We start from the raw sequence: 25,072 nt of genomic DNA, 5'->3' as shown, positions 1-25,072 counted from the left end.
ATGGCAGTTTGGGTCCTGTTCAAGACCCACTTAGTTAAAAGCACTGTAGACAGTGTGGAGAAACACTTCCTTTTCCATGCACTCCTGGTACTTACGTCAAACTCATTTAATGCAGCAGCAAGCTCTCCTATGCCAGTATGCCCCTTGTTCTCATCAGTGGGTGAGGTGGCCTGGGCAGCATTGGAGATGCCAGCAATTGCTTCCTGTACTTGTTTGAAGACATAGTCTCTGTTGGCTCTGGTGGCTGCAACGTCAGGGTGACGGAGAAACGCTTGCGATGCGGTGTACAGCATAGTGGCATTCTTCTTCAGAGCACCTCGAGCTGCAGCCATTTCATCCCTGCAGTGAGGATCTTTCAGTTCCTGTATGCAAACATCCAGTGTTAGAGATGTGAATGAAAGGGGTTTTGGCACCATGCATTATCTACACAGCTTCAGTGTCTCTGCTTAAATGCCATCCAGTGACTCTGCAGATGTGGAGCCAGCCGCAGAACCTCTCGTGAATCACAGAGAAAAATCCCCCTCCTGCCTAAGAATTCGGATGGAGGAACCTGGGAACTACAGACCTGTCAGCCTGACCTCAGTGCCAGGGAAACTGATGGAACAGGTTAGCTTGGGGGTGATAAGAGCGCACCTAAGGGATGGCAAAGGGCTCAGGTCCAGCCAGCATGGGTTTAGGAAGGGCAGATCCTGCCTTTCTAACCTGATCTCCTTCTATGATGAGGTGACTGCTTGGTGGCTGTGGGGAGCCTGTGGATGTGGTCTATCTGGACTTCAGCAAGGCCTTTGACACTGTCCCCCACAGCAAACTGCTGACTAAGCTGTCAGCCCATGGCTTGGATGGCAACACTCTGTGCTGGGTTAGGAACTGGCTGGAGGGCCGGACCCAGAGAGTGGTGGTGAATGGTGCCACATCCAGCTGGCAGCTGTCACTAGTGGTGTCCCTCAGGGATCTGTGCTGGGCCCCATCCTCTAACATCTTCATAGATGATCTGGATGAGGGCATGGAGTCAGTCATCAGCAAGTGTGCAGATGACACCAAGCAGATGTGACTGAGTTGGAAGGCAGAAGGGCTCTGCAGCGGGACCTTGACCACCTGGACAGATGGGCAGAGTCCAAGGGAATGGCATTCAATAGCTCCAAGTGCAGGGTGCTGCACTTTGGCTACAACAACCCCATGCAGAGATACAGTCTGGGGTCGGAGTGGCTGAGAGCAGCCAGACAGAGAGGGATCTGGGGGTGCTGATTGATACCCGCCTGAACATGAGCCAGCAGTGTGCCCAGGTGGCCAAGAGAGCCAGTGGCATCCTGGCCTGCATCAGGAATGGTGTGGCCAGCAGGAGCAGGGAGGTCATTCTGCCCCTGTACTCTGCACTGGTTGGACCACACCTTGAGTGCTGTGTTCAGTTCTGGGCTCACCAGTTTAAAAGGGACATTGAGATGCTTGAGCGTGTCCAGAGAAGGGCGATGAGGCTGGGGAGAGTCCCTGAGCACAGCCCTACGAGGAGAGGCTGAGGGAGCTGGGATTGGTTAGCCTGGAGAAGAGGAGGCTCAGGGGAGACCTCATTGCTGTCTGCAACTACCTGAGGGGTGGTTGTGGCCAGGAGGAGGTTGCTCTCTTCTCTCAGGTGGCCAGCACCAGAACAAGAGGACACAGCCTCAGGCTGCGCCAGGGGAGATTTAGGCTGGAGGTGAGGAGAAAGTTCTTCCCTGAGAGAGTCATTGGGCACTGGAATGGGCTGCCCGGGGAGGTGGTGGAGTCGCCGTCCCTGGAGCTGTTCAAGGCAGGACTGGACGTGGCACTTGGTGCCATGGTCTGGCCTTGAGCTCTGTGGTAAAGGGTTGGACTGGATGATCTGTGAGGTCTCTTCCAACCCTGATGATACTATGATACTATACTACTATGATGATAACCCTTGGCCCTGGTTAACAATCCCATGAAATGCTCCAGGCTTGGGGCAGAGTGGCTGGAAAGTCACCCAGCAGAAAAGGATCTGGGGGTGCTGGCTGACAGCCACCTGAACATGAGCCAGCAGTGTGCCTAGGTGGCCAAGAAGGCAAACAGCATCCTGGCCTGCATCAGCAATAGTGTGGCCAGCAGGACTAAGGAAGTGATTGTACCTGGCACTGGTGAGGTCACACCTCAAAAAATGAGTTCAGTTTTGTGCCACTCATTACAAGGACATTGCAGAGCTTGAGTGTATCCAGAGGAGGGCAGAGAAGCTGAGAGGTCTGATGAGGAGCAGCTGAGGGAACTGGAGTTGTTTAGTCTGGAGAACAGGAGGCTGAGGGGAGGCCTCATTGCTCTTCTCTACAACTCCCTTAAAGGAAGTTGGAGTGAGGTGAGGGTTGGACTCTCCTCCCTAGTGTCAGGTGACAGAACACAGGTTAGAATTAAATGGGAATAATCACCAAATGGAAACTATTCTTCACCTCCTTACCCATTTGCCTTTTCACTCTTCAATCTGTTGTTCACTGAAATTTTTGAGGAACAAATTCTTTCCAGTGAGGCTGGTGAGACACTGGAACAGCTTGTCCAGGGAGGTTGTGGATGTCCCCTCTGTGTAGGTGTTCAAGGCTAGGTTGGATGGGGCCTTAAGCAACCTGGGCTAGTGGAAGGCGTCCCTGCCTATGGGATTGGGCTTGGAACTGGATGATCTTTAAAGCCCCTTCCCAAACCATGCCATGAAGCCACTTGGAAAATATCCTTAAAACAACCTGCATTTTGAAACATGTCTTCACATCCAAACCAAACCAAGGTGATGAAATAGTGGCACAGCAATTATTCACTGTACATTCTAAACCAGACTTGGACATAAATTGCAAGACCTTCAGAACCAAGACTTTCTCAACCACTGCTTTAAAATGCACTCACCTGCTGTCTCCTGGCAGCCACATAGTTGAGTTTCACCATCTCCTTCCCAAACTCTTTAAAGCGATTGGCTAAATCTTGCTCATTTGTTGCATTTTTCACGGCTTCCAGAGCTTCCTCCACCTAGAAGACATCAGCTGTGTCAGCAACTTTGATCTGGGTGCAGGCTGACAAACCCATAGCTACTCTCTGCAATATGCACTGTCATATGGACTCGGTTTAGCCTCAATGTCCATCCCTGAACAGCACCTTTAGGACAGTCCCAGTAACTTTAATGAGGTTTCTTAGAAGAGAAGCTGACTGTCATTCTGTGCCACTTCACACCTGATGTTCTTTGGGATCATGGAGAAGCCAGAACTGCATTCACTTCCCCACTCACACTTACCAGATGAAGTGTTGGATATTTGTGGGGCTGAAAACAAAACAGATCAGTATGTTCTTAATGTGCAGCATAGGATTTGTGGGAAAACAAGGGGAAGATATTAATCCTGGACAAGAAATATAGCATAAAAAGACATAAACTTGCCATTAAGTTTCACATTTACCCTGATATACCCAAACCAGTTTATCTTTGTGAGATAAATGAAACAAAAGATTTAACCCAGGATATAGTTATTACATTGTTTAGTTGGTTTTTCACAGTATCACAGTATCACAGTATCAGTATCACAGTATTATCAGGGTTGGAAGAGACCTCACAGATCATCAAGTCCAACCCTTTACCACAGAGCTCAAGGCCAGACCATGGCACCAAGTGCCACTTCCAATCCTGCCTTGAACAGCTCCAGGGACGGCGACTCCACCACCTCCCTTACTTCTCTTTTATTATTAGTCTACCTTGACCTTAGCAAGGCCTTTGACACCATCTCCCACGACATTTCAGTGAGCAACCTGAGCCAGTGTGGAATGGAAGAGTGGACAGTGAGGTGGGTTAGGAACTGGTTGCAAGATAGAGTTCAGAGGGTGGTGATCAATGGCGCCAGGTCCAGCTGGAGAGCTGTGACCAGTGGTGTCCTCCAGGGATCAGTGCTGGGGCCAGTCCTGGTCAACATCTTCATCAATGCCATGGATGAGGGCACAGACAGACAGAGTCTGCTCAGCAAGTTTGCTGACAACACCAAGCTGGGAGGCTTGGCTGAGACAGATGCAGGCTGTGCTGCCATCCAGAGAGACCTGGGAAGACTGAGAGCTGGGCACAGAGGAATCAGATGAGGTTCAACAGGGACAAGTGCAGAGTCCTGCACCTGGGGAGGAATAACAAACTGCAGCAGTCCAGGCTGGGAGGTGACTGCTGGAGAGCAGCCCTGTGGAGAGGGCCCTGGGGGTGCTGGTGGCTAACAAGTTCCCCATGGCACAGCAATGTGCCCTGCTGGCCAAGAAGGCCAATGGGAGCCTGGGGTGGATTAGGAGGATGTGTCCAGCAGAGCAATGGAGGTTCTCCTCCTCCTCTACTCTGCCCTGCTGAGACCTCATCTGGAATGTTCAGTTTTGGGCTCCCCAGTTGAAGAGGGACAGGGATCTGCTGGAGAGGGTCCAGTGGAGGGCTAGGAGGATGATGAGGGGACAGGAGGGCATGGCTGATGAGGAGAGGCTGAGGGCCCTGGGGCTGCTTAGTCTGCAGAAGAGAAGACTGAGAGGGGATTGGATCAATGTTTCTAAGTATCTGAGGGCTGCCAGGAGCGGGGGACAGGCTCTGCTCACTGCTGCCTGGGATAGGACAAGCAGCAATGGGTGTAAGTTGCAGCACAGGAGGTTCTGCTCCAGCACAAGGGGGAACTTCTTTACTGTGAGGGTCCCAGAGCCCTGGCACAGGCTGCCCAGAGAGACTGTGGAGTCTCCTTCTGTGGAGCCTTTCCAGCCCTGTCTGGATGTGTTCCTGTGTGATCTGTGTTAGATAGGATTGTCCTCCTCTGGCAGGGGGGTTGGACTTGATGATCTCTTTGGGTCCCTTCCAACCCCTAACATCCTATGATGATCCTATGATTTATTGCAAACTGAGCAAAGAATCTACCCAAGAAAACATTCCAGCAGTTACTCCCTCGTGCTGCAGCTCACAGCAAAGGTCCAACTCTCCAGTCAAACCAACAGCTCAGTCTACCAAACCCTTTGTGAAACTTTCCATGCTGAAGCATGGAAACAAACATCTGCAGAAATAAAATGCTTTCCTCACACAATTGGTAAAGGAAATTTTCCTGTGACTAGATGAAAATTCCAAGTTTTATTTCTATCCCCCATGAGATAAAGCTGCAATTCCAAGCAAGAAGATTAAAGAACTCAAATGCTTCTGTTCATTCCTCGCCCTAAACCCCACTGCTTCAGTGCAGGGCAAGGTGCAGAAGCTTTCAACAACAGCCACATTGTCCCCTCAACGAGATACAGCTAACTCTGATGGGGACATGCAGGAGCAGAGGTTTGCAGCTTACTCTCCAAAGGCCACTGGGAACAGAAATTCAGCAGTAGCTAAGGAATGCAGAAAGGCATAATGATGTGCAGAGCCTGCTTTTTTACTACTGGTGTGGCTCTAGCTGTGTTTATTTACCAGCTACAGCAGCTGTTTTTATTCTGAGCATTCCCCTACTTACTGTGGGTTTAGCAATGACAAGGCAGTGGAGGAGCAAACCTAGACATTAAGGTAGGAAAACGTCTCATTTGAGCACAGATATCCAAAGCTGTTGTGTTGGAAACTGAATATCAAAGCCAGAGAGCTGCAAACACTTCTTATTCAGAACCTGATTTCCTCCTCTTCTACTCCTAAAAGGGGCAGCAGCTTTAAAAGCTGAGCTATTTGCCTGCCTTGACACAAATTCCAAGAGCATCCCTGGATTAACTGCTTTGTTCTTGTAGGGATCCTTTCAAAATATGAACATTTTCTTTTCATATCAAGAAGCATTTAGATTAAACTGCCTGAGCCTTTCATCTTTAATGTGTTTGTAACAATAAGCACAGGCACAACGTACAGGTACACACTGGTGTAAGTCCTGCCAGCTCCCTACTAAACAAAACTGCCAGAGTAGTTGTTATAGATCCTGCTCTGATAATCACATTACAGAATACACTGATCATCAGTCAGTGACAGCCTGGGATCAAGCCCTTGATATTCCAAAGGGAGAAAAATGGGTTAAGAAAAGGATTAAAAAGTAGAGGAGCACAAATCCAGTTTTCAATTACAACTTCTTTCATGAGTTCATGTTGGAGTAAATTCTCTATCCTCAAAACCTATGATTTCACTCAACTGTACAGATCTGCTGCTCTTACAACTCCCTGGAAGGAGACTGAAGTAAAGTTGGGGTTGGTCTCCTCCCTTCTTCAAAGGGAGAGTGATTGGCATTGGAATGGGCTCCCCAGGGTGGAGTCACCATCCCTGGAGGTGTTCAAGAGAAGACTGGATGAGGCACTTAGTGCCATGGTCTAGATGACTGGATAGGGCTGGGTGCTAGGTTGGACTGGATGATCTTGGAGGTCTCTTCCAACCTGCTTGATTCTATGATTCTGTGATCAAGTGGCAGGAGGAGAAGAAATGGCTTAAAATGATGCCAGGAGAGGTTTAGGTTAGAGATGATGACAGTCATCATGTGATGCATCTCAAAGTTCAGATGTAAGCATCTTGACAGTGTGATCTTAAATTGTAAGTTATGAAATCTGCTATTTATAACCAAAAACCCCCAACAAATCAGTGAATGGTTTGCAATGTCATGTCATGTTTAACTGGTGAAATAGATTTGGAAACCAAAATACAGAAGCTTTTTGGTTGTTTTTGTTGGCTGGTTGGGGTTTCTTTGTCAGAAGCTATCAAGAAACTTTGTATATAGAAATGGGCCCACATCTTTGAATGTCAGTTTGATCATTGCTCTCTACAACTGCCTGAGAGAATGTTGCAGAGAGGTTGGGGTTGGTCTCTTTTCCTTAGTGACAAGTGATAGAACAAGAGGAAATTGACTGAACCAGTGACAGGGCAGATTTAGGTTGGAGATTAGGAAAAAAATCTTTGGTGCAAGAGTAGTCAGGGATTGGAACAGATTGTCCAGGGAGGTGGTAGAGTCACCATCCCTGGAGGTGTTCAAGAAATGTGGGGACATGACACTTGGGGACATGGTTTAATGGCCATGGTGGTGGTGTGTTGATGTTTGGACTTGATAATCACAGTGTCACAGTATCACCAAGGTTGGAAGAGACCTCAGAGATCATCAAGTCCAACCCTTTACCACAGAGCTCAAGGCTAGACCATGGCACCAAGTGCCACATCCAATCCTGCCTTGAAGGATTTCCAACCCAACCAATTCTCTGATTCTGTATTATTTACAACTGACTCAGAATTTTGTGTGTGCCTGATCACATACCACATTAGGATGTGCTATCTGGAGTGTTGCACGAGCTGCACCACCAGAAGCACTACTACTAATTTTAGTAATGCAAAAGATAAAGTGAAAGGAACAACCAAATGTCCTTGCAGAAAGTGTCTGTGTCTGTTTCCTCTAAAACACACATTAAAATGCACTGCTTTCCACGAGTCTTTGTCATGCCTTCAGTGAGAGCTGATTACAGAACACAGCACCATAAATCAGGCTTCATACCTTTGACATGCAGAATGATTCTGGTTTATTAATTCTATGGCTATCTTATACCTATCTCTGATTGTTACCTTTGAGTCAATACAAGACCTGTTCCTTTGTTAACCTTGCAAGACATAAACACTTTTTTTCTCCCTAACACTTTAATTTTGGTCTAAAATTGTTTGCCTTATAAAATGGCAAGATAAAAAACTATTTACACTGTCGGTCCTCAGAGATGAATTCTGATTCTAACCTGAGAGGGGATGGGGAAAGAGGTGAAATAAAAAGAAATCAATCAAATTTGATGTCCTTGAGTTTAATTTTTACTGAAAATCAGCAGAAATGCCTGGCTTCTTGGAAAGGAAATTTGCTCTCTACAACTCCCTGGTCTAGCCTTGAGCTCTGTGGTAAAGGGTTGGACTTGATGATCTGTGAGGTCTCTTCCAACCCTGATGATACTGTGATACTGTGAGTGAGGTGAGGTTAATCTCTTCTCCCAATTAACAGGTGATAGCATAAAACCAAATGGCATCAAGTTGCACTTGAGGTTGGTCACTACATCAGACAGTAAAAGAAACTTCTTGACTGAAAGGGTTCTCAAACACTAGAACAGGCTGCCCAGGGAGGTGGCTGAACCCCCATCCCTGGAGGTGCAGGAAAGAGGCAGAGATGCAGTGCTGAGGGCCATGGTTTAGCACCAGTCTTGGTAGAATTAAAGAGTGGCTGGCCTGGATGATTTTAAAGGGCTTTTCCAACCAAAGCAATTCTGTGATTCTGTGATAATAAGGGAATGAATAAATAAATGCATTGATCACAAACTTCATTGCCACCCACTGCTCTTGGAAATCAGGCTGCAAGCTGCGTATGACACCCACACCCAAGCACTACTACAGAATCAGAGTGCACTGCATTGGAAAGAACCTTTAAAAGTCATCTAGTCCAACCCCTCTCTAGTGAGCAGGGATATCCCCAATGAGAGCAGGTTGCTCAAAGCCCTGTCAAGTCTGATCTTGAATGCCTCCAGGGATAGGGCCTCCACCATCTCCCTGGGCAACCCGTTACAGTGTCTTATCACCCTCATCGTAAAGAACTTGCTCCTAATGTCCAATCTAAATCTATCCTGCTCTAGTTCCAAACCACTGCTCCCTGGCCCTTGCTGCTACGAGCCCTTGAAAACAGTCACAGAATCACAGAATGCACTGAGTTAGAAGGACCCCTCAAAGGTCTTTTTGGCTATGAGTGTTTTATTAACTGAGGTCACTGCTGTGACAGAGGGAGAAATCCCAGATCTGAGATCAGTATTCATCATCATCATCTGTGACAAATGTTGAGGCTGAATTTTGATCCTAATGCTTAGAACACAAAAGCTGTTTAGAATACTAAAGTGTTAGCCTCACTAGCAAAAGACTATTCCAATTACATTTGTGTGGAGTATCACAGAAGGGGAGAATTAAAAGCATATTGGAGTGAAGCAGTGCTTACTCTGCACAGAATCAGAGCCACGTGCTGACACCTACAAGAGCAGCATTCTGTTCACTGGAGTTCACTAGAATCTGTGCAGAAAAATCTGCTTTTCATGGTGAAAACTGTTTTCAAGCTATTTAGCTTATATGCAGGGCTCTCACTGCTTTGCCAGAACAGAATGTTGTTGTACAGTTGTGCTTTTAAACAGACAAACCGAAACAACAGAACAGAACAAAACTTTTGGGGTAGCTGGCAGTGCACTACCACAGCCCAGAAGGTCAACTGCATCCTAGGCTGCATCAGGAGGACTGTGGCCAGCAAGGCAAGAAAGGTGATTTTGCCCCTTTAGTCTGCGGTTGTGAGACACCAGATTGAATATTGTACCCAGTTCTGGTGTCCCTGCCATAAGAGGGACATAGATCTGTTGGAACAAGTCCAAAGGAGGGCCACAAAGATGATCCAGGGGCTGGAACACCTCTACTATGAGGATAGGCTGAGGGAGCTGAGGTTGTTCAGGCTGGAGAGGAGAGGAGAGGAGAGGAGAGGAGAGGAGAGGAGAGGAGAGGAGAGGAGAGGAGAGGAGAGGAGAGGAGAGGAGAGGAGAGGAGAGGAGAGGAGAGTCCAAGGAGGTCATAACTGCCTTCTAATACCTGAAGGGAGCCTACAGGAAGGCTGAAGAGGGATTTTTTACAAGAGTGTCTACCCACAGAACAAGGGAAAATGGATTTCAATTGAAGAAGAATGCACTTAGATTGGCTCTGAGGAATAAATTCTTCATTACAAGGGTGGCAAGAGTCTGGAATGGATTGTCCAGAGAGGCTATAGTTGTCCCCTCCCTGGAGATGTTCAAGGTCAGGTTGGATGGGACCTCGAGTAACCTGGGCTAGTTGAGGGGTGTCTGCCCATGGCAGAGGGGTTGGATTAGATGATCTCTAAGGTGTCTTCCAGCCTAGACCATTCTATGATTATTGAAAAGCAGTGACTCTCCATCTCCTCTCCTAAACTCACAGATGTACTCTGCAGAATTCAAACATACTTTAACACTTCTCTTAAAAAATTCGGGTTGTTTATGCATCAAAAGTGAAATAATCCAATAATTAGTAAAAAAAAACAAACAACCCTAACAACAAATAAACATTTCCTAGTTTCAATTGTAAAGTGTTTTATAAACCTAGGAATGGTGGCAGCCAGAAGTGAATACAAATCCATTACAAACCGTCTGGCAATCTTCCAATCATCTTGATTTTATGTTTCCCTTTTGATAGTTATTATCTGCTTCCAGATTAAAGGTTCAGTCTTTCCATACATCCAGAACATGTGCATAAAATAAAAGCAACCAAAAAGCAGAGCAAGTGTAGTACCTAAAGTCTGCCACGAGAGAGCAATCCTCTACAAGCACTGAGAGAGGAAACCAACGGCGAGAAGATGCCAGGTGAGGTTAAGTAAATGCAGCTGCTGGGTTCAGAGAGCTGCCTAACAGCACTACCAGTCCTGTCGTTAAAAAGATCTGACAATTTTCTCCCCAAATGAGGCTCTGTAAAATTAGACAATGAATGAGCCTCACGCAGCAATGTCTCATCTCTTGCCTCTTTAGCAACACTTGAAGAGCAATCAGTGAAATCATAGAATCATAGAATTCATAGAATCATAGAATCAAGCAGGTTGGAAGAGACCTCCAAGATCATCCAGTCCAACCTATCCCCCAGCCCTAGCCAGTCAACTAGACCATGGCACCGAGTGCCTCAATTGTCAGAGCTGGAAGGGACTTCCAAGGATTATTTAGTTCCAAGCCCCCTGCCATGAGCAGGGACACCTCACATTAAATCTGGTTGCTCTGAGCTGCACCTAGTCTGGCTTTAAAGACCACCAGGGATGGGGCTTCCGTCACCTCACTAGGCAGCCTGTTCCAGTGTCTCACCACTACTCACTTCTTCCTAAGATCCAATCTGAATCTACCCATTTCTACTTTTGCTCCATTCCCCCCAGTCCTATCACTACCTGACACCCTGAAAAGTCCTTCCCCAGCTTTCTTGTAACCCTCTTCAGATTCTGGAAGGCCAGAATAAGGTCTCCTTGGAGTCTTCTCTTCTCCAGACTGAACAGCCCCAGCTCTCTCAGTCTTACCTTCATAGGTGAGGAGCTCCAGCTCTCTGATCATCCTTCTGACTCTTGTCTGGACACATCCCAGTACATTCATAGAATCACAGAATCAACCAGGTTGGAAATGACCTCCAAGATCATCCCTATATTTCTTGTAATAAGGGCTCCAGAACTGGACAAAGCGCTCCAGGTGGGGTCACACCATGAAGGAACAGAATGTGAGGATCACCTCCCTCGCCCTGCTGCCCACATTTCTCTTGATGAAGCCCAGGTTACTGCTTGCTTTCTGTGCTATGAGTGCACACTGGTGGCTCCCACTGAGCTTCTCATCCACCAGCACCCCCAAGTCTCCCTCCCCAGGGCTGCTCTTGAGCCAGACACTGCCCAGCCAAAATCGAGAATCGAGTAAAACACATGAACAGTGACAGCCACTCCCTATTTGTTCACACACCCGAAACACGAAACCAACCAAAAAACCCCAACTAAAAATACATACAATCTTCAGGTGAGACAGGAGCCTCATGACATCAGCCATGTCAGCCAGGATGAGCAGGCGAGTGACAGCGGACAGCAAGGCGCGAGCCGCCCGCACCATGGTGCCTCGCTTGACCGAGGAGCAGGGGTCGTCGGCGAACTCCGAGGAGGCAACCCGCATTGTTTCCCCTGGAATTGCAACAGCAACAACAAGAGAGTCAAAGGCAAGTAGTGCATTATTTGGTTACTTTCCAGTAAGTATGAAAATCCACTAAAACCAGCTGCTGTTAGAGGGAAAAGACCATAAATGGCTTAGTGAGTGGACAGGCCCTCTGTATCACACAGTATCACACACAGTATCACCAGGGTTGGAAGAGACCTCACAGATCATCCAGTCCAACCCTTTACCACAGAGCTCAAGGCCAGACCATGGCACCAAGTGCCACGTCCAATCCTGCCTTGAACAACTCCAGGGACGGCGACTCCACCACCTCCCCGGGCAGCCCATTCCAGTGTCCAATGACTCTCTCAGGGAAGAACTTTCTCCTCACCTCCAGCCTAAATCTCCCCTGGTGCAGCCTGAGGCTGTGTCCTCTCGTTCTGGTGCTGGCCACCTGAGAGAAGAGAGCAACCTCCTCCTGGCCACAACCACCCCTCAGGTAGTTGTAGACAGCAATGAGGTCTCCCCTGAGCCTCCTCTGCTCCAGGATAACCAATCCCAGCTCCCTCAGCCTCTCCTCGTAGGGCTGTGCTCAAGGCCTCTCCCCAGCCTCGTCGCCCTTCTCTGGACACACTCAAGCATCTCAATGTCCCTCCTAAACTGGGGGGCCCAGAACTGAACACAGCACTCAATGTGTGGTCTAACCAGGGCAGAGCACAGGGGCAGAATGACCTCCCTGCTCCTGCTGGCCACACCATTGCTGATGCAGGCCAGGATGCCACTGGCTCTCTTGGCCACCTGGGCACACTGCTGGCTCATGTTCAGGTGGGTATCAATCAGCACCCCCAGATCCCTCTCTGTCTGGCTGCTCTCCAGCCACTCCGACCCCAGCCTCTGCTATGAGGACAGGCTACAAGAGTTGGGGCTCTGCAGCCTGGAGAAGAGAAGGCTTCCAGGAGACCTTGGAGTGGCCTTGCAGTGTCTGAAGGGGGCTACAGGAAGGCTGGGGAGGGACTATTGACAAGGTCTGGTAATGACAGGACAAGGGGGAATAGGTTTAAACTGGCAGAGAGGAGATTGAAACTAGATGTTAGGAAAAGGTTCTTTACAGTGAGGTTAGTGAGACACTGGCAGAGGTTGTCCAGGGATGTTGTGGAGCACAGAAGAGTCTGCCTGGCTATTCCTGTAGCTGCCTCTCTGCTGCCTGGCAGTGGGATTGGAGTCAATGATGCTCAGAGGTCCCGTCCAACCCTTACCATCTCATGTAACTTCAGAAGTGAAAGTCATCTGACTCCTAGTTGTGGGTTGAACATCAGGGATGCAACAACTAGAATGCAAAAATAAACTTACTATAGAATGCTGAGGCCCTCAGAAGAAGCTACTGATTCAAAAGGGTTATTAGGATGCTTCTGAGCAAGTCACAATCTTAAGACTTGTTGTGAGCTAGCAGAATGTTATTCTAAGCAAGAGGGAAAACATGCACCACTTGCTAACTACCTTCCTCCTTGTAGGAAATGGGTGATTACATGACTTGATTCTCAGCAGTGTCAGCTGAGAACTAATGGAGTGAAAATGCAACATCCTCCTTCAGAATTCAAGCAATGGCAGAAAAAATGTATGCTAGGAAATGGAAATTCAGAGGTGTTAATATTAGCCCAATCCAGAAGAGAAACACTCATGTGTTTTAAAGGATTTCAAAGGGCAATGGAAAACAGCCTAGCTGAGAAACCTCTAAACCCAAACCCTAGGTGCTTGCTGTGCCTGGTGTCAGAAGCAACAAGGCTGCCATGCACCAGCTGATGAGTCTCACTCAAAGCTCAAAGCCAGTTGCAGTCGAGTTGGACTGTGCCATGCTAATGGCTCAAGTTCTGAGCTAGTGTAGCTGCACAGGGCTGCCCTGCTGTTATGCAGCTTTGCTACCTTCAGACCACCTTGGGCATGGCCAAAGTGTTTTGTATTCTGCTGCAGAGAGTTCTCAGCAGCATTTTCAGTAAGCCAGCCCGGCTATGGGATACAATCCCATCGCTAAGATATCTGGAATTCCATCGTTACTGATGGTTAAGATGAGCTGCTGACTGCTACCCTTTGCTGAAAGACATCTCTGCATCTAAGCTGCTTTTCAAAAGACTCAGAATTTTCAAAATCATAGAATCACAGAATCTCAGCATGGTGGATTTTGGAAGGCACTTTTGGAGGTCATCTAGTTCAACATCTCTGCTAAAGCAGGGTCAGCCACAGCAGGTTGCCCAGGACCATAGAATGGTTTGGGTTGGAAGGGACCTTAAAGATCATCTAGTTCCAGCCCCACTGCCATGGGCAGGGACACCTTCCAGTAGGCAACATTGCTCAAGTTCCCATTCAACCTGGCTTTGAACCTCCACAGTTTCTTTGGATAACCTGTTCCAGTTAACCTCACCACTCTAAGAGGGAAGAATTTCTTCCTGGTATCTCATCTAAACCCAGCTTCTTTCAGCTTGAAGCCATCAGCCCTCATCCTGTCGCCCCATGCCTTTGTACAAGTCCCCCTGCAGCTCTCCTGTAACCCCTTTCAAATACTGGAAGGCTGCTTTAAGATCTCCCCAGAGCCTTCTCTTCTCCAGGCTGAACAACCTCAACTCTTTCAACCTGTCAACTTTTTTCTTAGATTTCCATAAGGCTGCCAAAACTCCCAGGAGGTTTCTTAAAAGAAAAGGAACAATCATTATCATAAAAGATAAAACAAAGCAAACAGCTAAGTGTACTTCAATGCTCTATTGCTTAGCAACACAAAGTTGTAGTTACTCAGTCTCTGCAAAGAAACAACAAGGTGGAGGAGGACAACAGTTTGCTGAGCCTTCATCTGCATCCATTTTACCTATGTGCTAAAAATTACAGAAACAAGGAGCAAGGAACTCATGATTTGTTTTTTTCTGATATACACTTTAGATCAAATGGTGACTGGAAAAATGTATCAACTTTTTCTTGGGCCAAAAAAACCCCAGAAATTAAATTTCCATCTTTTTTTTTTTCTGAAGTTCTTGAGGCAGTGACTCAAAATCCTCCATGTAAAAGGAGAGGCTGGGAGCCACCACAGAACAGCTTAGAGTCTAGCATGGGGGTGAGGGTTATGTTTGAGTTTCATAGAATCATAGAATCAACCAGGTTGGAAAAGACCTCCAAGATCATCCAGTCCAACCTAGCACCCAGCCCTATCCAATCAACCAGACCATGGCACTAAGTGCCTCAGCCAGGCTTTGCTTGAAGACCCCCAAGGACGGTGCCTCCACCACCTCCCTGGGCAGCCCATTCCAATGCCAATCACTCTCTCTGTGAAGAACTTCTTCCTAATATCCAGCCTAGACCTACCCTGGCACAACTTGAGACTGTGTCCCCTTGTTCTATTGCTGGTTGCCTGGGAGAAGAGGCCACCCCCCACCTGGCTACAATGCCCCTTCAGGTAGTTGTAGACAGTTGAAACTGGATGCAAACTGTGGAGTCAGTGTTACAGTTGGGAAGGCATCACCTTCTTTTTGGTTATTTACTAAAGGTTAGTTAAGATAAACCAATTATCACAGCTCTTTGCAGGAAGCTGGATTGAGGGGACATAACCCAAGGGCACACAGGCATCCGTATGGAAAGCCCAGCCAGGCTCCCCCTTGCTGAAGCTCTAAGGTGGATTCACAGAATCACCAAGAACCACAGAATGGAAGGTGTTGGAAGGGACCTCTGACGATGGTTTACTCCAATCCCCTTGCCAGAGTGAGATCACCTAAAGCAGGTCACATTCACAGGAATACATTCAGGTGGGCCTTGAAATTTCCAGAGATGGAGACTCCACCACGTCGCTGGGCAGCCTGTTCCAGTGCTCTGCCACCCTCACAGTAAAGAATGAAACCTCTTATGTTCAAGTTTATGTCCATTACCTTTTGTCTGTCACTGAGGACCACTAAGAAGAGTCTGGCCCCATCTTCCTGACACCCATCCCTTGGATAATTTTAAGCATTAATAGGATCCCCTCTCAGCCTCCTCTTCTCCAGGCTAAACAGCCCCAGATCCCTCAGCCTTTCCTCATATGAGAGGTCTTACAGTTCCCTCAGCATCTCAGTGGTCCTGTGCTGGACTCTTTCCAGTAGTTCTTTGTCCTTCCTGGACTAGGGTGCCCAGAACTGGACAGACTCAGATGACATAGGTTTGACAGGCTGGACTGGGTGATCTTGGAGGTCTCTTCCAACCTGTATGACTCTATGACTCTATGAGATGGAAGTAATTCTGAGCACTGAGCACTTGAGATTTAGAGACACCTAAGACGAAACAGCAGCCAAAGCAAGCTTTGGCTTTTGGAATTAGATGGCTGCAAAGTGTCTAACTTCCATGGTGCTGCTGAAGAGATTTTACCATTTTCTGCCTTGTTACCAGTCTAGAGCCTCAGGTTGTTGTTGTTGAACTATGAAAGAAGGAAATAATATTTGACAATGGGCCAGTGGCACCATGAAAGCAAGCAAGAAAGTTATCTTCCTAGGCTGGACTGTCCAAGGAGATATTACTACTGATACAATTAACAACCAGTGTTGGTAGTCAAAGAGATAATGCAGAGGGTCAATATCACAGTATAAAAAGTTTGGATTAGTTACTTAACTTTCAAAAGCTAAAGTTAGGTGGCATAAATATTCTCCAAAAATAATGAGGTAAAAAGTACTGAAAAGCCAAAAAAAAAAAAGTAGATAAGGAAAGTATTAATATGAAAGTCCATAGAAGGTTGTTGAAGAGATATAGAAAATTCACAGTTCACAGTTTACAATCTAATAGCCTAGAAAACTATGTGGGGGAAGAGTTGTCCATCTTAGTTCCAGTTAACGTTACTCACCCTTGCTGGTACAGCAAAGGTTTTAACTATTCTGAAGCCACTATCACACAGTATCACAGTATCATCAAGGTTGGAAGAGACCTCACAGATCATCCAGTCCAACCCTTTACCACAGAGCTCAAGGCCAGACCATGGCACCAAGTGCCACGTCCAGTCCTGCCTTGAACAGCTCCAGGGACGGCGACTCCACCACCTCCCCGGGCAGCCCATTCCAGTGTCCAATGACTCTCTCAGGGAAGAACTTTCTCCTCACCTCCAGTCTAAATCTCCCCTGGCACAGCCTGAGGCTGTGTCCCCTTGTTCTGGTGCTGGCCACATGAGAGAAGAGAGCAACCTCCTCCTGGCCACAACCTCCCCTCAGGTAGCTGTAGACAGCAATAAGGTCTCCCCTGAGCCTCCTCTTCTCCAGGCTAACCAATCCCAGCTCCCTCAGCCTCTCCTCGTAGGGCTGTGCTCAAGGCCTCTCCCCAGCCTCGTTGCCCTTCTCTGGACACGCTCAAGCATCTCAATGTCCCTCCTAAACTGGGGGGCCCAGAACTGAACACAGCACTCAATGTGTGGTCTAACCAGTGCAGAGTACAGGGGCAGAATGACCTCCCTGCTCCTGCTGGCCACACCATTCCTGATGCAGGCCAGGATGCCACTGGCTCTCTTGGCCACCTGGGCACACTGCTGGCTCATGTTCAGGTGGGTATCAATCAGCACCCCCAGATCCCTCTCTGTCTGGCTGCTCTCCAGCCACTCCCACCCCAGCCTGTATCTCTGCATGGGGTTGCTGTGGCCAAAGTGCAGCACCCTGCACTTGGAGCTATTGAAGCCATCCCCTTGGACTCTGCCCATCTGTCCAGGCGGTCAAGGTCCTGCTGCAGAGCCCTTCTGCCCTGCAACCCAGCCACATCTGCCCACAGCTTGGTGTCATCTGCAAACTTGCTGATGCAAACTCCATGCCAAAGGTAATGTGGAGGCTACTGGAGAAGCCTTTTTATCTGGAAAAATCCAGCCCTACTTTCAGTTCTCCATTTCTCTCCAAGCTCATTTCGAGTTAGTCTGGAATCTATATTAAATTACTGCCAGTGAAAATTAGGTCAATGCAAGAAACAGACATCTTGAGTCATCGAGTCTGCTTCCTTGCCACTGCAGACAGTCATGTCATAATATAATTAATAATAATCTTAATATGATAACAACTATGCTCATAAACTTATCAAACCTCCATCCTAGGAACAGCTCAGACATTTAACCCCAATTAATCCTCCTGGAAGAAGGAAACTCATCCTAAAATGAACTCTGAGATCTGACAGTTCTTTTTCATTAGAGATGCTTTAATTCCACACTGAGTGTATTTATAGATAATTTATATCCACCTCCTCTCATGCCCCACTTGTCCTTCATTTTAAGTCAGTATTCCTCTTGCACTCTGTTCCCTACTGGCCCTTTCTCACTTGGCATACTCTTTCAATGAGCCATGATGGATGAAATGAAGGATCTTGTTTTCTCCTTACTGCACAGGAGAGCTGTCCCTGTAATCATCTCAGCAGCCCTGGGAAATTATTCTGGTTCTGGAATACATCTGACAAGGAACACAATTTCCTAGGACATTTAATTTGCAGCTGTGAGGAAGACTTCACCTGCCAATGTGCAGATTCTGTTATGCACTTCCTCAGCCACTTTCTTGCTAAGGGTTACACACTGAATTCTTGCCCACCTTGCTCTGAGATAAAGGTGAGAACTTCACTTACATTCTGTAAAGGAAGAGGCTTAGCTCAGTCTGCTGGTTTGGGCAGGAGCACCTCTGCTGTGAGGATACGCATTTGACTCTGTCCCACATGACATCCTGGTCACCAGACTGGAAAAACATGGACCTGATAGGTGGAGCACTGCTGGATAAGGAACTGGCTGGATGATCACATGCAGAGAGTGGTGATCAAGGGCACAATGTCTACCTGGAGAGCAGTGCCAAGTGGCACCCCTCAGGGGTCAGTGCTGGCACCAGTGCTGTTGAACATCTTTGTCAGTGATATGGACAGAGGAATCAGTGCACCCTCAGCAAGGCTGCAGATGGCACCAAGCTGTGTGGCACAGTCGACTTGCTAGAGGGCAGGGATCCATCCAGAGGGACCTGCACAGGCTGCAGAGCTGTGCCCAGGCCAACCTCATGACATTCAACAAGGCCAAGTATAAGGTTCTGCACCTGGGTGGGTGCAATCCCAAGCACAAATCCAGGATGGGGCAGGGGGGGAATGGCTGAAAGCAGCCTTGAGGTAAAGGCCCTGGGGGTCTGGGCTGATGAAAAGCTCAACATGAGCCTGCAGTGTGAGTGCAGCCCAGATAGCAACTCTGTGCTGGGCTGCAGCAAGAGCAGTGTGGCCAGCAGGGCAAGAGAGGGGGTTCTGCTCCTTTGCTCTGTTCTACTCAGACCCCACCTGCAGTCCTGGGGGCAGTTCTGGAGCCCCCAGCACAAGAAGAACACTGAACTGTTGCAGCGAGTCCAGAAGAGGCCATGAAGATGTTCAGAGGGCTGCAGCAGCTCTGCTATGAGGACAGGCTATGAGAGTTGGGCTACTGCAGCCTGGAGAAGAGAAGGCTTAGAGGAGACCTTATAGTGGCCTTCCAGTGTCTGAAGGGAGCTACAGGAGGGCTGGGGAGGGACTACTGGCAAGGTCTTGTAATGACAGGACAAGGGGTAGTGGGTTTAAAGTGGCATAGGGGAGATTCAAACTAGGTGTTAGGAAAGGGTTGTCAGGGGCTTGGAACTGGATGAGCTTTGAGGTCCCTTCCAACCTAAACCATTCTATGATAGGCTGAGGGAACTGGAGTCCTTCAGCCTGGAGAAGAGAAGACTCCAGGGGAACCTAAGAGCTGCCTTCCAGTACCTGAAGGGGGTCTACAGGAAAGCTGGGGAGGGACTTTTTACAAGGAATGGTTTTAAGCTGAGGGAGAGTAGGGTTAGACTGGATCTTGGGAAGAAGCTCTTCAGCACAAGAGCTTCTTGTGGTGAGACTTTGGAATAGGTTGCCCAGAGTGATTGTGGATGCCTCCTGCCTAGAGGTCTTCCAGCTCAGGTTGGATGAAGTCTTGGGCAACTGAGTCTAGCTGAGAGGCATCTCTGCCCACGGCAGGGAGGTTGGAGTAAATGATCTCTGAGGCTCCTTCCAACCCAAACCATTCTATGATTTATTTGGGAAAGGAGTACAGGAACACAGCACAGTTCCTAAAGGAAAAAAACCATCAACGGATTGTAACTAAGACATATTTCTCAGCAAGTATTTTGCTCCCTTCACAGAGTGGTATTAGTATGCAGGAAATTTCTGAATTCAGGTCAAATTTGGACAAGAGTTTTGCTAGAATTAAAGAAAAAAAATATACATTGAAGAAAAAAAAGAAAAAGAAAAATGAAAACAAAAAGAGTTTTACAAATTGGAAGAGGCACCCCAGACACTTAGCTCACCCTCTTCTGCCTGCTAGCAGTAATGCCAATAGTGGGTAGGCTTAGCCCACAGTCAGTAATTCCCAGCAGTATTAAAGTACAGCCTTTGCAATTAAATGTTGAGATCACCATGAACAATGTTCTGCAAGAAGCTTTTCCAGTGTGCATGAAATTTGTATTTAAGTCCTCTCTGTGTGCAATTCAATAAAGAGGTTTGAATTGAAGTCCCTGACCCCTCAGAAGAACGCTGGTGCCATGAAGCTATAGAACACCATAGGATGAGCATCTGAGCCTCTCCTTTTGAAGCTGTTCTAATTTATTTGCTGGTGAAACATGGGCTGGATCGCAGCTGAGTGCTTGAAATCACTGTGGATTCATTGGGCAGAAATTCTGAACTGAATTGCTTTTTGTTCAATCCAACATTAGGAAAAAAATATGAGAAAGAAAGGTTTGAGTCACCCTTTGAACTGGAAAATCAGGTATTTTAGACTGGTAATTTGAGAGCATTTGGAAGGAGATTCTTTTCAGCTTGCTGATGGTGTGACCTCAGATGGCTGTGTGGAAGTGCCCTCTAAAACTTGTGTTATGGGTGATGTGAGCTCCCAACAGAGCAAAGGTAATGAGAGTTCCACCAGCTGTCCAGTGTGCTGATGGACAGGGCAAAGTGGGGGGAGACCTGGAGTGCTGCAGAGACTTTATCTTGGGCATTTGAATTGGGAAACAGTATCACAGTAGCACCAAGGTTGGAAGAGACCTCACAGATCATCAAGTCCAACCCTTTACCACAGAGCTCAAGGCCAGACCATGGCACCAAGTGCCACGTCCAGTCCAGCCTTGAACAGCTCCAGGGACGGCGACTCCACCACCTCCCCGGGCAGCCCATTCCAGTGTCCAATGACTCTCTCAGGGAAGAACTTTCTCCTCACCTCCAGCCTAAATCTCCCCTGGCACAGCCTGAGGCTGTGTCCTCTTGTTCTGGTGCTGGCCACCTGAGAGAAGAGAGCAACCTCCCCCTGGCCACAACCACCCCTCAGGTAGCTGTAGACAGCAATGAGGTCTCCCCTGAGCCTCCTCTTCTCCAGGCTAACCAATCCCAGCTCCCTCAGCCTCTCCTCGTAGGGCTGTGCTCAAGGCCTCTCCCCAGCCTCGTCGCTCTTCTCTGGACACGCTCAAGCATCTCAATGTCCCTCCTAAACTGGGGGGCCCAGAACTGAACACAGCACTCAAGGTGTGGTCTAACCAGTGCAGAGTACAGGGGCAGAATGACCTCCCTGCTCCTGCCAAACAGCCTGCCAAAAGGAGAAAGGCAAGGAGTTGAGGTTGAGATCTGATCAACCCTTTCTGACTCAGTCAGTCCTTTCTGCTTCAGTCATGTTGTTTTGGTGGACAATATGGGGCAGGTTACAAAGCCAACCTTCAGGCAAAGAGAAAGACAAGTCTCCTTCTGCAGTGTCACCCTGTGAGGGTTTTGGGGCCTGTGCTCATTTTAGGCTAATTGGAATATTCCAATAAGAGGAATTAGATCATTAATTGTAAAAAGAAACTCATGACAAAGACAGTATCAGTCATTGGTCTGCTAAACAGGATAAAAAGCCAAAGTGCAAACAGTTTGTTCTCTTTTGATTCTGCATGATGGATCTCTTCAGTTTTCTGTTTAACTTCTTCTACTAACCTTGGCAAACAGGTAACAGTTAAGCTTTGAATCATAGAATCATAGAATCAACCAGGTTGGAAGAGACCTCTAAGCTCATCCAGTCCAACCTAGCACCCAGCCCTAGCCAGTCAACCAGACCATGGCACTAAGTGCCTCAGCCAGGCTTTGCTTCAACACCCCCAGGGACAGTGCCTCCACCACCTCCCTGGGCAGCCCATTCCAATGCCAATCACTCTCTCTGTGAAGAACTTCTTCCTAATATCCAGCCTATACCTACCCTGGCACAACTTGAGACTGGGTCCCCTTGTTCTGTTGCTGGTTGTTTTCTGTCTGGGAGAGAGAGAGAAGGTGGCATTTGGCCCCTTCTGGGCTTCTTTTCTTTGTCCAGGAGGGGAGTTTGGATTTCTATATTATTTCTAAATTGTATATAGTTCTAAATTCATGTAAATATATATATATTGTGTATATATATATATATATATATATATATATATATATATATATATATATAATCATAGAACCAAGCAGGTTGGAAGAGACTTTCAAGATCATCCAGTCCAACCTATCCCCCAGCCCTATCCAGTCAACCAGACCATAGCATATGTCTGTGTGTGTTCTGGAGTCCCCAGCACAAGAAGAACATTGAACTGTTGCAGCGAGCCCAGAGGAGGGACACAAAGATGCTCAGAGGGCTGCAGCAGCACTGCTATGAGGACAGGCTACAAGAGTTGGGGCTCTGCAGCCTGGAGAGGAAAAGGCTTTGAGGAGACCTTGGAGTGGCCTTGCAGTATCTGAAAGGGGCTCTAGGAAGGCTGGGGAGGGACTATTGACAAGGTCTGGTAATGAGAGGACAAGGGGGAATGGGTTTAAACTGGCAGAAGGGAGATTGAAAGTGGATGCTAGGAAGAAGTTGCTTGCAGTGAGGGTGGTGAGACACTGACACAGGTTGCCCAGGGAGGTTGTGGGGCACAGAAGCACCCAAAGGGATCCTTGATCACATTGGGTGATTCTGTGCTCCACAACCTCTCTGGAGGTGTTCAAGGCCAGGTTGGATGAGGCCTTGAGCAACCTGTTCTAGTGGGAGGTGTCCCTGCCTATGGCAGGAGCTTGGAACTGGCTGATCTTTGATGTCCCTTCCAACCTAAACCATTCTCTGACTCTATATGCTTGTAAATTTAGCTTTGCTCTAAATACAGCTTCATCTTACTTCCAAGCTGTCCGAGCTACTCTGGTAAAATTTAAGCTGGGGTGGAGGAGGGAAGTTCCTCAACCCATTTATTACAAGACCACAGAGACACAGCCCTGCAACAAAGGCAGACAGTCTCAGGGGACAGCCATGGCTATCCCAGGCCACTGGGATGTTGTTATTCTATTCCACTTCCTGGCATCACAGCTTACAGTGCCTGGCTGGTATTGCTCTCTTCTCCTACCTGCCTCTCCTGGGGAACAGAGGTGTCCCTGCTCATCTCCTGGGCTGTATGGAGCTGACAGCTCTGTGCTCCTGCCTTCATTTCTCTGCTCAGGAACAGAGGTGTCCCTGCTCATCTCCTGGGCTGTGTGGAGCAGACAGCTCTGTGCTCCTGCCTTCACTTCTCTGCTCAGGAACAGAGGTGTCCCTGCTCATCTCCTGGGCTGTGTGGAGCAGACAGCTCTGTGCTCCTGCCTTCACTTCTCTGCTCAGGAACAGAGGTGTCCCTGCTCATCTCCTGGGCTGTGTGGAGCAGACAGCTCTGTGCTCCTGCCTTCACTTCTCTGCTCAGGAACAGAGGTGTCCCTGCTCATCTCCTGGGCTGTGTGGGGCAGACAGCTCTGTGCTCCTGCCTTCACTTCTCTGCTCAGGAACAGAGGTGTCCCTGCTCATCTCCTGGGCTGTGTGGAGCAGACAGCTCTGTGCTCCTGCCTTCACTTCTCTGCTCAGGAACAGAGGTGTCCCTGCTCATCTCCTGGGCTCTGTGGAGCAGACAGCTCTGTGCTCCTGCCTTCACTTCTCTGCTCAGGAACAGAGGTGTCCCTGCTCATCTCCTGGGCCATGTGGAGCAGACAGCTCTGTGCTCCTGCCTTCACTTCTCTGCTCAGGAACAGAGGTGTCCCTGCTCATCTCCTGGGCTCTGTGGAGCAGACAGCTCTGTGCTCCTGCCTTCACTTCTCTGCTCAGGAACAGAGGTGTCCCTGCTCATCTCCTGGGCTGTGTGGGGCAGACAGCTCTGTGCTCCTGCCTTCACTTCTCTGCTCAGGAACAGAGGTGTCCCTGCTCATCTCCTGGGCCGTGTGGAGCAGACAGCTCTGTGCTCCTGCCTTCACTTCTCTGCTCAGGAACAGAGGTGTCCCTGCTCATCTCCTGGGCTGTGTGGAGCAGACAGCTCTGTGCTCCTGCCTTCACTTCTCTGCTCAGGAACAGAGGTGTCCCTGCTCATCTCCTGGGCTGTGTGGGGCAGACAGCTCTGTGCTCCTGCCTTCACTTCTCTGCTCAGGAACAGAGGTGTCCCTGCTCATCTCCTGGGCCATGTGGAGCAGACAGCTCTGTGCTCCTGCCTTCACTTCTCTGCTCAGGAACAGAGGTGTCCCTGCTCATCTCCTGGGCTGTATGCAGCAGACAGCTCTGTGCTCCTGCCTTCACTTCTCTGCTCAGGAACAGAAGTGTCCCTGCTCATCTCCTGGGCTGTGTGGAGCAGACAGCTCTGTGCTCCTGCCTTCACTTCTCTGCTCAGGAACAGAGGTGTCCCTGCTCATCTCCTGGGCTGTATGCAGCAGACAGCTCTGTGCTCCTGCCTTCACTTCTCTGCTCAGGAACAGAAGTGTCCCTGCTCATCTCCTGGGCTGTGTGGGGCAGACAGCTCTGTGCTCCTGCCTTCACTTCTCTGCTCAGGAACAGAGGTGTCCCTGCTCATCTCCTGGGCTGTATGCAGCAGACAGCTCTGTGCTCCTGCCTTCACTTCTCTGCTCAGGAACAGAGGTGTCCCTGCTCATCTCCTGGGCTGTGTGGGGCAGACAGCTCTGTGCTCCTGCCTTCACTTCTCTGCTCAGGAACAGAGGTGTCCCTGCTCATCTCCTGGGCTGTGTGGGGCTGACAGCTCTCTGCTCCTGCCTTCACTTCTCTGCTCAGGAACAGAAGTGTCCCTGCTCATCTCCTGGGCTGTGTGGGGCAGACAGCTCTGTGCTCCTGCCTTCACTTCTCTGCTCAGGAACAGAGGTGTCCCTGCTCATCTCCTGGGCTGTATGCAGCAGACAGCTCTGTGCTCCTGCCTTCACTTCTCTGCTCAGGAACAGAGGTGTCCCTGCTCATCTCCTGGGCTCTGTGGAGCAGACAGCTCTGTGCTCCTGCCTTCACTTCTCTGCTCAGGAACAGAGGTGTCCCTGCTCATCTCCTGGGCTGTGTGGAGCAGACAGCTCTGTGCTCCTGCCTTCACTTCTCTGCTCAGGAACAGAGGTGTCCCTGCTCATCTCCTGGGCTGTATGGAGCAGACAGCTCTGTGCTCCTGCCTTCACTTCTCTGCTCAGGAACAGAGGTGTCCCTGCTCATCTCCTGGGC

At 48.6% G+C, this 25,072-nt stretch overlaps 1 protein-coding gene across 1 annotated transcript in view; it reads right to left on the bottom strand.

Annotated features, from left to right (window-relative positions):
* LOC135179633 (catenin alpha-2) overlaps nucleotides 1-25,072 on the bottom strand; it is an 898,848-nt gene that overhangs the window by 695,421 nt on the left and 178,355 nt on the right. The window contains exons 4-6 of the mRNA XM_064151673.1: nucleotides 11,482-11,648; nucleotides 2,875-2,994; nucleotides 96-362 (exon numbers count right to left, since the gene is read on the bottom strand). Of these exons, the coding sequence (XP_064007743.1) occupies nucleotides 96-362; nucleotides 2,875-2,994; nucleotides 11,482-11,648 (554 nt within the window). The remainder of the gene's footprint in view (nucleotides 1-95; nucleotides 363-2,874; nucleotides 2,995-11,481; nucleotides 11,649-25,072) is intronic.

Source organism: Pogoniulus pusillus, chromosome 11 (assembly GCF_015220805.1).
Source record: "Pogoniulus pusillus isolate bPogPus1 chromosome 11, bPogPus1.pri, whole genome shotgun sequence".
NCBI classification, from domain to species: domain Eukaryota; kingdom Metazoa; phylum Chordata; class Aves; order Piciformes; family Lybiidae; genus Pogoniulus; species Pogoniulus pusillus.
Note: the sequence above shows the minus strand (reverse complement) of the source record. Positions and strands in the feature narration are given on the sequence as shown.